This window comes from Chelmon rostratus, chromosome 16 (assembly GCF_017976325.1).
Source record: "Chelmon rostratus isolate fCheRos1 chromosome 16, fCheRos1.pri, whole genome shotgun sequence".
NCBI classification, from domain to species: domain Eukaryota; kingdom Metazoa; phylum Chordata; class Actinopteri; order Chaetodontiformes; family Chaetodontidae; genus Chelmon; species Chelmon rostratus.
In genome coordinates this window covers 6783930-6800160 of record NC_055673.1, presented here as the reverse complement: position 1 = coordinate 6800160, position 16231 = coordinate 6783930, and the positions used below count along the sequence as shown (strand labels likewise).

Here is a 16231-nt window from a genome sequence, read left to right as displayed (position 1 = left end):
GTTAATAATTAATGCCTGCAATGTGGGCTATTTCCTTATTTATTTATTTGTATCTTCATTTTACTCTGACTTTGACTATACTATGACTGACTTTCTGTCAGTAAAAAAACATGCATCCATCTTCACGTCTTTAGTAGCCTTTGCATATGTACTTAATACTGAAATTTAAAAAAAAAATCATATTAAAATCTGAGGCGCTTTTGCTTGAGGAAGAATATTCATTAACGTCAACAAGTCATAATAACTCATAAGGATCACTGAGGGAGAGAGACATGCACTATTACACACGCACCCTGTTATTCCATTAGATTTTGCATTAGAAGTTTAGGCGAATGAGCAACTTTTCTTTCTTTCTTTCTTTCTTTCTTTCTTTCTTTCTTTCTTTCTTTCTTTCTTTCTTTCTGTCTTTCTTTCAAAAACCTTAGATCACCCTCGCTTTTGCAGAAGCCCTCAGCCCCGCCCGCCACAGCATTCCCGGTATTTAAAATCAGCTTTCGTCAGAATGTGTCGTCAAACTGGGCGTATGCAAAGTTCCCCAATGGACCAATGGCAAAGCGAGAACGGGACGATTGACACCTCGGTGACGAAAAACTGCGGGCCAGCTGTCACGGCGCGCGAACGATCAAAATTTCTATTCGGTGTGTATGGAACAGGCGGGAGGAAGAGGAGCAGCCGGGCTAAACGCTTTCTAAATGTGCTTTAAACGGCTAAAATAGCCTTTGTCTCGCAGACATTTACTTTTCCACCTCTGTTGTGGCTGCCGAGATTCGACGAAGAGTTGTCTCCGCTGGTTTATTTCGCAGAGGAGCATAAAGTAGCCGGCGGACAAAGATGAGCCTGGTCCTTTCTCAACAACAGGTGAGGAATCAGCTTCAGATATCAGTCGCTAGTTTGGACATCTATCCAACATGAAAGTGTCAGACTTTAAAAAGTTTTAGGAAAAGAGTAGCAGCAACAAAGCTATTGTAGATAGATGATGCAATGCTGATCGCAGATATTGTTAGCGTTAGCCAGTTAGCTAGCTCGCTCGGTTAGGTTTAGCCAGCTTGAATGGTGGTTGTTGTCTTGGCCTGGTCACGTCGATTAAATGCATGTCCGGCATTTTACTTTGGTAACCACTTAAAATCATATCTAAGACGATTTTGATGTTGTGGATCGCTCGCTGAAATAAATCACTTGTGTCTACGACGTCTTTTTTCCGTGTATGGTAACATTACTTGGAGCTAAGTTAGTTCATTGCAATCGTTGAAAAGAAGCAATGTCGCTAGCTAACGTATGTGCTCATTGTTTGGTTTATTGCAAGGCGCCACTGGTCTAATTTAACAGCCATTTGGCTTCATAAAGTCACACAATGGACCACCATGTTTCATGTTTGCAAAGAAAGGACCTTTTCCTCCGTGTTTTTTGACGTGTTCGTGAACACAACTGTACCTTTGGTATCATAGAAAAAGTTATGCAGTGAGTTGGACATCTAACATCTATCTGTAGTTTTTCACTTTAACCACAAAATAAATACCTCTTTGTACCTTTGTATTTAATTAAGGTGTGTGTTGAAATACACAGAGCACAATGAGTAACCCTGAACCCTTCCATTTGGCAGTGTGTGCCTTAGATTAAGGCTGTATTACACTGAATACATACCCTCATCTTTTTTTTTTTCAGTAAACAGACATCAGAGCAAACAGACTGCAGTGCCAGCATACTGTAGAAAATGCACTTCATGATTGGTGAATTCTGTTCTGTGTCATTGTACCCAGGCGGAGGGACTCCCAGCCGTGGCCCAAACTGCAACGGAGAGTGACTCGGACAGCGGCATGGGCTCTCCAGCAGAGGAGATGGTCACGGAGACAGCGAACAATAAAGAAGAGCTTCCAGGTGAAGTAACACAACTACACATGATAATCCAGCCTGAGGGAGGCAGGGCAAAGCCTCTTTGGCTGTGTAAATGAGAAACCTTGTTGCATTTACATCATACAGTTAGGCTTGTAGTGGACAATTAAGATAAATACAACAGCCAAATTGCTGTTTGAATGGCATCCCATGATCCTGCCTAAAGAGAAATGTGTCTTTGACAGTCCAATGTCTAAAAAATGCTGCATTAAAAAACAAAAAGATGTCTGAAGGACCTCACTGCATGAGCTTACAATTTAACGACAATCATACTTTTGCTCCAAGAGGACAATTATTTTGAAGAATCACATTTATTTAAAGCTCAAAAGGAGAATGAGGTTATATCAATCATTGAGTAATACTGGAGCAAACAAAAATAACACACAAGCACAATACACAGGATAAAAAGCAACAACAGAACCAATTTCAGATGAGATGATTAGCACACCTTACCTTATTCTACACCACAAAAATTTTGTTTTGTTTTGTTATGATCGCTCCGTATTTGGCCGTTTCTAAATTATTATTTGGTTTTCAGATTCTGATGACGATGAAGACATCACAGTTCACAGAAAGCCACATCGTAATGCCATCAGAGACAGTGACAGCGAGGAAGAGGAGGCAGCTGGGGACAACAGTGTTCACATGGCTGAAGCACTGGTCCTATCTGCTTCCAGCGGAGAGGAGATGGAGACAGCAGAGGAGAAGGGTGGGAGGAAAGAGAGAGGGGCGCAGAAGAGTAAGAGAATAAGCCGAGCACCCATTGACAGCGAAGGCAGTGAGCCCGAGCAAGAGAAATGTGGAGAAATAGAGGAGAAAGTGAGGAAGGAGACACAATTGACAAAGGAACGGAAGAAAAGGGAGAAGAGTCAGAGGCATCAAGAGAAAAAGGAGAAGCGTAGCAAAGCAGTGGAAAAACTGAAGAAGAAAGAGAGGTTCTCTGAAATGAATGAGGTGAGTGCAGCTTGACCTTTTCTCTCAGTGTTATTTGTTTTCTTATTATGCCACTTAGCTCTTTATACACGGTGGCATATCATGGTTAAGGGTAAAATTGCACTGGACACCCAAATCACCTTATTAAGGAATTAAAACATGTACAAAAAGAATAGTAATTGTGTAAATAAAATGAAATGCTGAAGTTAACAGACGCAGAATCGAGTCGTTATAGCATGAGGATTATATTGTGTAGTTAAAGGAAACTTTGGACTCCATTCCCCAGAACACACCTGTCCCTCCGGCTCTGAACGACAGTGGATGTCTGCTGGGTGACACAGAGCTGTTTGACACTGGTCTGGACGATGAGCAAGAGGAGGAAGAAGAGTCTCTGGAGGCCATCCGAGCTGCTGTCAAGCAAAAAATGAAAAAAAACAAGGTACTAAATAGATCATGTTCATTCAATGCTTCACCATTATTTCTTGTGACTTTCGTTATTTATTTTTTAATGAATTTAAGCCATTGCTTTTTTTGTATAAAGCATAATTCTGTGAAAATGATTTGTTAAAGTTCATGAAGTTTTGGTGAAATGTGGTGAAAAGAGTGGCACAATGTGTCACATGGCACATGCAGATGTTCTCTAGACAGGCCTTTGCCTAATCAGTGTTAAATGTTAATGCTGCAGAATCCTCTCCTGGATGAGGAAGAGGATGAAGATGAAGAGGCACCAGAGAAACCCCAGCGTGCGGTATGCAGAGCCAGAGTTCATGAATTTACTCTAAATGCTTTCAAATGAATAACAAAGAGCAGTTTCATTCTAAACGTGTGATGTTTTCAGGAGAGGAAAGCTGCACGTGCCAGCAAAGAGGCAATGAAGCAGCTCCACAGCGAGTCTCAGAGGCTGGTCAGAGGTCAGTTTACAAGAAACACTTCTGTTGTCTTTTGTCTGTTGTGGCAATGTGTTAACTGTTCTGGTTTTGCCAGTTAAACCTCAAAATGTTGTAGTTTTGGATCATGATTTGAGTGTGGTTCAGACTTTAAAAGAGCAGTCTCATGCTTTCTATGCTACTTAAGCATGTTTGACACATTCCTCTGTCTTTGTAGAGTCTACGCTTGGACTGCCTTACCACATCCCTGAGCCGAAGACCATCGACCAGTTCTTTAAGAAGAGGGCCAGGCCGGCGGGTCCTGCCATGGCACTGCTGAAGTAAAGACAAACTTAACAAATGATACACATACATCAGGGCAACAGCGAGCCGCTCTGGCCAAAAATTACCATCTGCTGTCATAATTTTACTAGAATAATTATACTAATTACAATAGACTGGTTACAAAACATTTTATTTCTGTCACACACACGCAATCAAAATTGTACATTTTCAAGCCTGCCATAATAAACTTAAAACAAATTAATGAGAATGTTACTCTTTTCAGATCTACAAAGTATTCAGCCGTGATGTTGGAAACACCGTCGGCTCCTCCTCCACCTCCCCCCAACCCAGCCAGTGATCCCCTGCAGCCATCCACAGAGCAGGACTCTTCACCCTCTCTAGATCTGTCCTCTACTCAGATCCAGCCTATACCTCACCCTGCCGCCACCTCGTCCCCGCAACAGGAGAGCCTCAACCAGGACAGAGAAGCAACCGCAAGCCTAGATCCTGACCAGGAATCCGTGCCGATGCTTTACCTCTCCGAGAGTCTGCAGGAGTCGGTCACAAATGACGAAGTAGTTAGACCTTCTTCTGACTCCGGAGAAGAAACCTCTCTTGCACCCTTAGAACAAGGCCAGACTGCAGTAATGTCTGACTGTGACGCCCTGCAAAAAGAGCCCTTACCTGGTGCTTTGGTGGAGCCTTCAGCCACTCAGTGTGGGAGCGCCGATCCAGCTGCTGCAGTGCCTTCAACAGAGCAACCCACCAAACCTAAGAAGGACAAATTGGCCATACTGAAGAAGCTTGGACTGGACCCCCCACCTGTTGCCAAATTGTGTCCAGACGAGGGAGCCTTTGTTCAGCTCGAGCCTCCACAGCTCAACCCTGGTAAAGGATTTTTCTTAAGGATTTCAGCACAGTTGAGATATCCATTTAGCGTCCATTGTTTTAAAAGCAACCTAACTCTGTGTGTGTGTGTGTGTGTGTGTGTGTGTGTGTGTGTGTGTGTGTGTGTGTGTGTGTGTGTGTGTGTGTGTGTGTGTGTGTGTGTGTGTGTGTGTGTGTGTGTGTGTGTGTGTGTGTGTGTGTGTGTGTGTGTGTGTGTGCTTGAGAAGAATGAGAAAGGAAGTGGCAGAAAAGTGACTGTGAATGTGAGCAGAGGAAAAGGTTTGCAGGAAGTTGTCAGTCTGGCAGTAAATGTACAGTACAGGTTTTAGTGTGTTGGTTAATAAATGCTTCTTCTACCACTACATTTAGATCTTGTATTTACCTCCTCTTCAACTAGGTGTGGAGGCATTGAAGGAGCGCTACCTTCGTCACGTCCATGCGCCCACACGTCCTCAGGGAGAGCGCACGATGCAGCTCAGCATCATCCGCAAAGACAGCACCCCGTCTGGTCAGGAAGAGTTGCACACTGAGTCAGTCGCTGTCACTGTTAAAGAGGGAGCAGAGGAGCCCGCAGCGACCAAACCAGGTATGGGGGTGCACATTGAGGACGGGGCTTCTGGAAAATTACAGGAGTTTGATGGGTGTGCTTCAGACAGGAGGACCAGATTGTTGACTTCCTGTCCCCCTTTTCATAGGAGAGAAGCTGCGCACTCTGAAGCAGCGCCTGCAGTTCGCCATGGCCCAGCGGAGACAGGAGGAGAGGGTACGCAAGGCCGAGCTGATTCGCCTAGACAATGAAGACTTTGGACAAGAGGAAGAGGAGGAGGAAGACATGACAGACGAGTCTGAGGAAGAAGAGGTGAGAGGATATTTATTTCGTGCTGCTCTGGAACAATGAAATTACTTTTGTACACATTTGTGCTTTTATCCCTTTTTGCACTCACGTCAAGCCTGATCTTCTTTTAACAGGGTGTAGATGACTTACTGGGAGGTGATGATGGTGAGGCAGAAGAGGAGGAGGAGGAAGGCAGCGTGGCTCAGAGCATCAGGAGCCCTTCTCCTGTAGCACAGACCGGACCCTCTTCAACTCCTGACCTAGTTAACACAGATGGCACACTCATGTTGTTCCCGGGAAACTCCTGCTCACGTACCGGGTAAGTGTGTTTGGACTCTGGTTGTGTGTGTGTCTTTGCTTTTAACCCCTTGACGTCTGAATTTATTTAGAATTATATTAAAAGCAAATTAATTCTTTGTGTTTTTGCTTTCAAATTGATCCTAAATTAAGAGGAGTTTGTTAATTTTTCTGTAGCACATACAATAGATATAAATTTAGGTAGGTTCACCAACTAGAATAGGGTTCAAACAAACAGTATATGTCCACTTTTTTCAATGCTTAAATGCAGTAAAAAATCTTTTTTGTGTATTCAAAAATCATTTATTTAATCAAAACAGCCACAAAATTGGCTTACAATCATTTCATTGTAACAACAATTAGAACAGGGGTTCTTTCACTTTGACCGGTCCAACGAGAAACCAGTGCTTGCAAAAGGTTCCTAGGTGTTTTGCCACTAAAAGGTTCATTTTTTATGTTGTCATTTTCACAGTCTCATATTTGTATGTATTATATGTTTACTCCGTGCGTGTATATAAGAAGTAAAGCTGCTTCATATGTACTGTTTTTCCTTTTCAGAGATGGTGTAAGAAGGTCTGGTCCTTCTGGACAGGACAGCAGCAATAAGATGGGTGAGTAGAGTGAATGACCTTGTTCAGCTTGTCAGCACTTTTTACACTCAAAACAGGCTAATGTATAGTTTCAAGAAATATTTATGGAAGAAAATGCTTTAAATATACTGATAAAAATGTTTTTCACGTTGAAGACGCTCTAATTGACAGGACACCTTCTATTTTTTGCAACATTCATACATTCTTTTCTCACTATCTCGCCCGTCTCGTCTCCAGAAGAGGACGACTCTCTGTCCCTGGTGAAAGACAACAGCCACAACAGCAGCTTTGAGCTCGCAGGATCTATGATAACCTCCTACCAGCCTGTCAATCATCAGCGCTCCACAGGAAGAAGCGCCAACGCCAACTCCAACTCCTCCATTTTCCGCTCGCCTTCTCCCTGCCTGTTCAGGCCCAGCTTCCTCGGCTCTGCCTCCAAAGTAAGATCAATTCCCAAACCTTCCCAGGGTTAAACAAATCCGTTCAGTCAAATTGATGAGGCAGACAGAACAACCCACTTATGGTAAAGGGATGATTTTTATTTGTTTGCTTGGTCACAACCAGCAGGATTACATTAAATACACGCCTGGAAAGGAAACGAAGAAACAAAGACAAAATTCTTTCAGCTGTTGTTTACTTTACATAAAGTGATTTAGTTTTTCTTCTTTTTTCCCATCAGAGTTCAGGAAAACTCTCCGAGCCCTCTCTCTGCCTCCCTGTTGAGGACTCCCAAGATTTGTATGCACCTCCATCCCCAGGAGCAGATTCGGTGCCCCTGGGTGGAGCAGCTTCCGGCCCTGGTCTGGGAGGAGACTCCCAAGGCCGCTTCTCCCTGGAGGATGACACCCACTCCCAGTTGCTAGATGCAGACGGCTTCCTGAACGTGGGGCCACGCCTTGGTGCGCCTCGCTCCCACAAAAGACAGTTGATCCTCGACAGCCTGGATGAGAACGCAATGGACGCCAACATGGGGGAGCTGCTGGGGATGTGTTCTGGCGTTTTCGGGACAGCGGAGAGCGGCTCGAGTCGGGCCGGAGGCCTCGGAGCAACGCAGGAGGATGAGCTGCTCGGGCTGTGCTCCGGAGCGTTTCCACCGACACAGGCCGGAGAGGAGCAGGTGGAAACAGGAAAGAGCAAGGAGACAGGACATGATGAAGGATCTGATAATACCATGGATCAGCTGCTGGGACTCTGTTCAGGGAAATTTCCAAGTCCAGGTAAAGGAGTATGCAGCCCCCCTTTTTTCCATTGAGAACATTGTACATGACTGGCCTATAAGCTATTAACGTATTCAGAGTTTAACTTACTGAAAACCAAACAGTAGATCTTACTGTGATTAAACCGATAACTTGTATAAGATAAACTAAACCTGAAAAACTATTAGGAACCTTGTGGGTTCTGAAACTGTGATTTTGAGGTTTGAAGATGTTATGAGCATCTGTTTTTCTGTTTTCCTTCCAGCTGCACAATATTTAAATTTGTCTCCTTATCTGCAAATTTTAGGTTCTGCTCACTTGGCTTCACCCACACAAGACAGGTACAAATACATCAAATAATTCAAATCATTAACTATTAATAAGACTGTTTTTCTGTATCTGATCTGTATAAGTCCTTTGATTACCTTTTATGATTTACAAAGCTCTCATTGTGTCTCGATTTCCCGGGGAAAAATAATTGCAATATTTACATGCAATGTAAGATTCTCATTGTGATTTGTCTGTATAAAGTAAAAATAAGCCAGAGGAGGAAGAGCAGGAGGAGGAGGACTGCGAGTTCCGGCTTCTGTCAGATGTGGAAAGTCACAGTGAACAGGTAACATCAGATCCACACATGAATCATTGTCTCTGTTGTGATTTGAAACTCTACAAACGGTCCATGTATAAATAACACACTGGAAGCAAATGCAAAGTGTGTTGTTGGTTTTTATAGGAGGACAATGATGACGATGAAGATGAGGATGGAGAGGAGGACGAGGCAAGTGGTGGTGAGGAAGAGGACAACGATGTAGAAGAGGAGGAGATGCAGGGTGTGTTTGCACCGCGCCGGGTTAAGAAAAAGAAGAAAATGTAAGTGAAGAGTCAAATCAAACTTTACGTGTGTTTCCATGCAAGCATGAGTAATATTATACCCTCTTCTCTCTGTGTTTGACACGGATCAGATAAACCGCGCTGTAGCACAGGTTTAACAGTTTCTTGCATCCTTGCGTCCTCCTCACAGGCGTTTGGCGGACTACCTGGACTCAGAGGCTGAGCTGTCAGGCAGTGACGTGGGCAGCGACGATGAGGACAATGACCGAGGCAGCGAATACGAGGAAGAGGAGCTTCTTGAAGAGCTTCCCTCTGATGAAGAGCTGCAGGACCAGGTCAACAAGATCCACATGTGAGTAACCAATCACAGTCCATCTGAAGCATTCTTTAAGTGGAAAGTCTTTTTCAGCCAGTCTTCAGGTTTGTCCCGAGCTTAAACTGCATGAATGCATGTGCAGCGTTTCCTCCACTGTTGCTCCAATCATAACAGGAATATCCTGCTATAATGCAAGGTGGATATCTTCCATCTGAAATGTAGCGATTTGAATTGAGAGATAAAAATGTTCCCACAGGAAACAAGTAATGGATGATGACAAGCGACGTCTGAGGCTCTACCAGGAGCGGTACCTCGCCGACGGCGACCTGCACTCTGACGGGCCGGGGCGAGCTCGCCGCTTCCGTTGGAAAAATATTAGTGAGTTTACTGATAATTAATGTAGAATTTAGTACAACTTTAGTTATCAATGCAAGGGCGATTGTACGGAGCTCCTAAAGTGTCATGAAGAAAAAAAAAACTATATCGTGCGCACGAGATACTAAAACGCGCGCTCGATTTAATGCACTCGATCATTTATACAGACAGGTAGCAACAACAATAGACAGAGGGCTCCGTTCACGACTGAATCTGATTTTAATATTTACCGTATTTTCCGCACTATAAGGCGCACCTAAAAGCCTTTAATTTTCTCAAAAACCCACAGTGCACCTTATAATCCGATGCGCCTTTTATATGGATCAACATTGGTTAATTATGGCTATCGTAGTCAGGGGGCGTGGCCGAAGTAACAGCTGTATTCCACTCTCTGCGTGCCATCATCCTTTTACTGGCGCGTGCAGTCAGCTGTCAACCTGAATAATAAAATGACTATTTCACTGAACAATAAAAAATATGGATTTATGCCAAATAATAGGCAATTAAAATATTAATCAAACGTGGTTAATGTGATTTCTGCTCCTGAACCTCAGCGCACTGCGTCTGCACATCAGCGCTAGCCATAATTAACCAATGTTGATCCATATAAAAGGCGCACTGTGGGTTTTTGAGAAAATTAAAGGCTTTTAGGTGCGCCTCATAGTGCGGAAAATACGGTAAATATTAAAATCAGATTCAGTCGTGAACGGAGCCCGGCTGTCTATTGTTGTTGCTACCTGTCTGTATAAATGAACGAGTGCATTAAATAGAGCGCACGTTGTAGTATCTCGTGCGCACAATATAGTTTTTTTTTTTCTTCATGACACTTTAGGGGCTCCGTACGATTGTACTCAGCTTGCCATCCAGATGAAAACATGCACACACACACAAAATAAAAAGAAACATTCTAAGGATGCTTGCTAACAACCTAAAAAAAGAAAACTCTTGAGTGCATCAAGTCTAGAAACTTGCTCCAACAAGCCACTTAGAGTTTCTTTTGGACTTTTCCCTTCAGATGATGGTTTTAACAAAGACGAGACAGGAGCAGAGGAAGAGGAGGAGGAAGATGATGACGTGGACCAGTCTGAGGTCCAAAGGAGGAAGGAGAGACTGGAGAGAGAACAGTGGCTCAGAGAGCAGGTGGGTCATAGGAGATATGACGTACATTTGTGCTTGCAAGCAGGAAGAGGTCCTGTACATGGATAATAGTGAGGAGCCATTAATAGAAATACATTTTCAGTATTGACTGAATTCAGTGCAGGCTTAAAAGGAGGTTATGCCACTAAACATACAAAGAAAGGCTACATGTGCGTTGATTCAAGACCCGTGTGTTTGAGCCACCCCCCCACCCCCCCTCCCCTGCAGCTGGATGTTGTTATTTTATCTTCATTCCTTTCTCTATGTCTCTTCTCACAGTCTGAACACAACGCCAAGAAAGGGGAAGATCTGGATGCAGACGATGAGAAGATTGGAGAGGAAGACAGTCGCTTTATGAAGGTGGCCAAGAAACTGACTGTCAAGACTCTGCAGAGGAAAGGTCGGTTTGATACGAGGCCTCACAGGAAGAATCTCAAATAGTCTCATGGCGAACAAGTAGATGGAAGCAAAGCATTTAAAAGGGTCACCAGATGGGTTATTTCAAAGCTTGGCAGCATTGCCTTTGTGTCTAAATGGGGAGTGGTTGAGCTTTTAAAAGGTGTTTAAATGGTCAGGTCCCTTTTACACCTGGTATTAAAATGGAATCTATATCCGCATTAAAAAAAATGATCTGGTCTTGCCTTTGCGTTTGCTTCTGGTATTATCCTGGTGTTCTCCTCTATGAGATCTGATCTCTGTCCTCCAGAGCAAAACCTGCCGGTGAGTAATTTGAGGTGGTGGCAAATCACCCCCCGACAGAGTTTTGTGAGTTGTTGAGTTAGGGGAAACTTAAATGTAGTCAACAAACAAACAAAATTCTTAATTATTTTTCCCCTGTTGTAAATGTGATAAATAAAGTTCTTCCTTTCTTTGTATAAAAACATTGTTAGGGGCATGTCTCTTACAGCCTACTCTCTTGCTGGCTCTCTTAATTTGAACTGCTAGGAACAAATATCCGTATCGATGTTATTTTGTGTGCCAAATCTGAACACAACGTGAGCCACACTCTCTCCAGATGTTGCCTGGCAGATCCGTTTACACCCTGCATTAACATGAAAATCGCATCCGGATAACAAATTGCATTTTAATATCAGGCATAAATGTGCTGTTAGAGTCTAATGTCCTCAGATATGTATTTTCATCTACTTAGCGCTGTCAGTTGAGAAGGCTGGCAGTAACTTCACCTGATTTGTGACAGAACACACACACACACACACACTCACACACACTGATTGCACTAAAACAGTGGCACGTGTCCCAGTAAACTAAACCAGACAGGAAAGTGCTGCCAGTACTGTCGTTGCTAAATGGCAAGTTGCTTCAGTGTTCATTTCCCCACAGCTGTGGCATTCTTGTGTTCCCGGAAAAATAAGTGGGACTTAAACCGAGTGGCCACATGTAATATTCATGAGTTTTTGTTTCTGGCTGCTTCACATCCTCAGATCCGAAGGACAAAGTGGGCTTTACAAAATAACCTTAGTCAGATTTAAAGGGCATTTTAGCTATTCACACTCCTGTACGTTTAAAAACAAAGCTCCTTTCCATCAGTGTATCATGATTAAAACATTTCAGGACTACAAATGTAATATTGAGACAAATAAAATCTGCAAAAATTTTTCTGTTCATAGTCATAATATTGGGAGACAGGTTATATTCTATTTCCGGATCTAACTTTCCAAATGTTCACACAGAACGTCCTGTGGCACCACAACCAGAGAAGACCTCATCAGCTCTGAACCCCTTCCAGAGGCCCTCACAGCCCTTACAGGTACGTCACTGTGGTACAACATAAGATCATCTTTTGTTAATCCCAACGTGGGGAAATTTGCAGTGTTACAGCAGCAAAGAAGGTGGTGTAATAGTAAGAAGCATGAGTAAAAAAAAAAAAAGCAAGATATGAAACTGTATATACACTGACATTGCACATGAGTGCATTTGTCAGCTTCGGTGTGTGATCTGCTGGCAGCAGTGTTGATTGTAAAGTCTGACAGCAACAGGAAGGAAGAACATGAGTTATCTCTCCTTCGCACACTGTGGGTGAAGCAGCCTGTCACCGAAGAAGCTGCCCAGTCCTGTCAGAGTGTCCTGCATGAGGTGGGGACATGTTCTCCATCGGGGGCGATAGCTTAGCCATCATCCTCCTTTCTCTCGCTACCTCCACTGGGTCGAGGACAGAGCTGGCCTTCTTAACCAGTCTGTTAAGTCCTCAGCAGATACAGCATGCTCTGGTCTTTCTTATATAGTTCATTTGTACTGTCAGTCCAGTCCAGTTTATAATTCAGGTGAACATCCGGGTACTTGTAAGATTTCACTGTTCTCTGAGAGCATTGCCGATTGTTTAAAATGCTAAATCTTGGTTTCCTTTGCACTTCTGACTTTATTCTTCTGCTGCATTTTGTTTGTATCCTGTATTTTGAGTTACTCATTGTTGATTTCTCATTTTATCACATCGGTGGAAGCTTCATCCCAGTTTGGAAACTTTTCAAAAAACACTAGTTGTGCTGTTCTTTTTTTCTTTCAAGCTTCATAAGGTGTCCACTGTATAACATTTTTAGGACACAAATGACTAAGGTGAAATATTGAGACTGTTTTAGTATGATTCTGTTCTAATTTCATGTGTCCTTCTGAATACCTATCCATGTTGTAACATTACTAGCAGCCAAACGTTGTTATTGAGAGGTTTGTTTACTCACCTGCCACTTTGGCAGACAGGCAGCCGGTGTCAGGATCTAGTGTATTAGTGGCTTCTGGAGGAACAGCTAGTACAACCAGTGGAGAATAAAGATTGGTTTTCGGCCTTGTATTGACTTGATCTAAACCAAAGCCTCATTAAAAAACGATTCAAAATGATGCAGAATGAGTGATTGGCCCTTTAAATATTTTACCCACAGAGTTCATTACCTATTCCCTGTGTACTATACAAGGTCAATCTGAGACTCATGTTTTATTGATTTCTGCCAGGTGAGGAGAGGTTCATTACTGAGTCAGCCTCAATCCGTCCTCCAAAAGCTGGCTTCGATCTCAGAGGGGAATCCTCTGGCGCCCAGAAACAGCAGAGGGTTCCTGTTCCAGACTCTGTCGCCTGAGAAGGACAACTCGACCTCAGATGCTCCCCAGAAACAGGTGAGTGAAAGGAGTGCCACGAAACAAATGCGCTGTGTCCTCTGAATCAGGCATGCGTGGAAGCTGAGATGGTACGAGCTTGAACAGCGTTCCAACAAAACCATTCGGTCCCACGTTGCCCCTACACTGAGATCAAACTCGAGATGTTTTGAGATGAATATACAAAATATCTTTGCCCTGCAGGGGCCTGGTCAAAGTAATATTTCACCCTCAAAGTTTGGGGTCATGAAGGGTCATGGTAGAATTTGTTCTTTTCTCCATATAGCAGTAACTAAAAGAGAAAAGAAACGGGTACAAAAGATAAAACGATAAGGAAGTATTAAGTAGCATAAAACAGAAAACTGATGTAAAGTTGTTGTTGTGCTTATTAGATGATGTGCAACGAGTGGTGGTAAAGTGCAATATTGCTTTAAAAAAAATTGCAAACTCTTGTCATGTTTAACTTTGGGTCAGTAATTCACATCATACTGGCCGACCTCAACCAGTTAACGAGCGTCCACAGTCGCCTGTTGTTCCCGTTATGGTGGGAAATGGTGGCAGCGCCATGTTTCACAGATTGCAGAAAAATGTATGAGTCCTACAGGGCTCTGGCTTGCTCGTGCATGGATTCCAGTGTGTTTGTTTTGACTTAGATGGATGTTTCAAAAAGGAGTGAAAGGGAGAGATGATCTCATGTTGCAAATGGCAGCTTTCATGTTGTAGATATGTTTAAACAGGCCCTGTGATTACATGATCACAGTGTAGGACTAGCAGCCAAACGGCTGCACTGATGTGGGAACCTCACACGCTCATGGTACTGCTGACTCCTCCCACTTAACTTTCCCGTCTCATGTGTTCGCTCCATCAGGCGGATGTTCTTTGAAAACTCTTTGACAGAAAAGCGACATTTGGAGCTCATGCTCGGGTAGAAAAATGTTCAGTCATATGTTTTGGTTTCCCAATCCTGTCTGGGTTTGTCTCTCGGGCGAGATCTGTGATCTCTGTTCTAAAAGAAGCACAAAAACAAAATACTTTCCAAAGATCTTTGAGAGATTGCTCAGTGTGATCGTCATGTGAGCGTGGTGGGTGAATTTATTAGGCTGATGTCTTCTACATTTAAGACACTAGGTGGAGCCAAAGCCCACTGCTCCTATTAGATGCTACAAAGTACAAACACAGAAAGGACTGCTTGGCTTTTATCCAAGCTTCTTTTAGCACAAGGTTCACCATTAACTACACTTTATTTATTTTTAATTACATTTGTATTAATTTAACCATAAAAGACGTGTATTCATGTATTCTCTCACCACACTAACATGTCAGTGCCTGTAGTCATTTTGTCAGTGCTCATTAACGATTTATGGTTTTGTACGAGAGTCTCTGTTCTAAAAAAGCTTTAACTTTGTGTTTGTTTGACCCTCAGATGATGAAGAAGAGGGGGCCGGTGGGAACAGTGAACCCGGCAGCAAAGAGGGTCTGCAGGGAGAACAAACCTGCTGGACAGACTAAAGGCCCCCAGAGGAGCATCTTCAACTTCCTGGACCACTGAGGTCTAAATGCACTAACTGAACGATAATTCATCAGCAGGCTGGAAGCACACTGATAAAAGTCAGAACCGACAGTGTTTCAGGAGCCAGTAAGACTTAACGGATGAAGCGGGTGGTGACATGATGGTTACGTGATGTCCTCCCCTCTTGCCTCATTAATGAAACACACATACAGATGGTTGTAGGTGTGTTGTTTGCATCGTCTTAAAATGACAAACTGAAGGCATCTTTTGTTGTCTTACTTTTCCTACACGCATTTCCTGTCTGGTGGATCAGCTCGTGTGTCTAAATTTTGAATCTGTTACGCCATCAGAAGCGTTCTTCTGTCACATCTTGACTTAATTTGAGCCGAGGAGTCCATTTAGAGATGTTTTATCATGTATATATGATTGATTTGGATTTTAAAGGTTTGGAAATGTTTTGTATGATGGTTTAAATGTATTTCTTTTACATTGTAAATAAAAGTGTATTTTAAGACATTACTCCTTTCTCCTCTTGTTTAACTGGTTGCGAGCTGTCAGTTGTGCTTTAGGTGGTCAGGTGCGTACAACAGGTATGATGTGAATTGAGTGTGTTGGTGATTAATTTGTAAAGATCACTTTTCTGACAGGATTTTTTTTCCTCTTAAAGGTTTGTGTTTGGGGCTAAATGACTTTCAAATGTGTTTCTTTTAGCAGCTTTCGGAAAAAATGTTTATTCATTTGTTTGGGCAGGATTTTTGTACAGCAAAAATAGTTTTAAAAGCTTCTTAGGATTCAGATGTTGCATTAAAAACAAGAAATTTCTGTTTCTCATACCGCTCTTTAAACACCACCTCTCCTCAAACATGCTGTGCATCGTTGTCAGGCCTCTTAAAAATAAGTGTGCACTCATCTTAAGTTTACCTTTCAACAGCAGACCTTTCCCTGCACAAACTTAATGACACCACATGACTTTAGAAGGGAAAGTGTCTTCTGCAACAGTCTCAGGACTGCACAAACCAAAGGCCACTGGAAACCAGTATAAAAGACAGCTTGGCATAATAATACACAGAAAACTGAAGATTTCACTCTTGTTTAACAGCCTTTATTCCTGGTTGTCTGTAGGGAAACTGAGGTTTTGATAAGGCAGGAAAGCTTGTAAACAATTCAAGTGAATCCACTT

At 42.9% G+C, this 16231-nt stretch overlaps 1 protein-coding gene across 1 annotated transcript; it reads left to right on the top strand.

The window, feature by feature from the left end:
• The first annotated feature begins 649 nt into the window (after positions 1 to 649).
• LOC121619558 (claspin) lies at positions 650 to 15553 on the top strand. The gene is made up of 24 exons (XM_041955349.1): positions 650 to 858; positions 1758 to 1875; positions 2429 to 2844; positions 3110 to 3262; positions 3509 to 3571; positions 3662 to 3734; positions 3928 to 4030; positions 4258 to 4862; positions 5260 to 5448; positions 5558 to 5721; positions 5832 to 6016; positions 6553 to 6605; positions 6822 to 7024; positions 7264 to 7801; positions 8088 to 8121; positions 8312 to 8396; positions 8514 to 8650; positions 8802 to 8963; positions 9184 to 9305; positions 10318 to 10442; positions 10719 to 10839; positions 12131 to 12207; positions 13401 to 13562; positions 14965 to 15553. The coding sequence occupies exons 1-24, from the start codon at positions 832 to 834 to the stop codon at positions 15088 to 15090; spliced, it is 4041 nt and encodes a 1346-aa protein (XP_041811283.1). The 5' UTR covers positions 650 to 831; the 3' UTR covers positions 15091 to 15553.
• Positions 15554 to 16231: the final 678 nt, after the last annotated feature.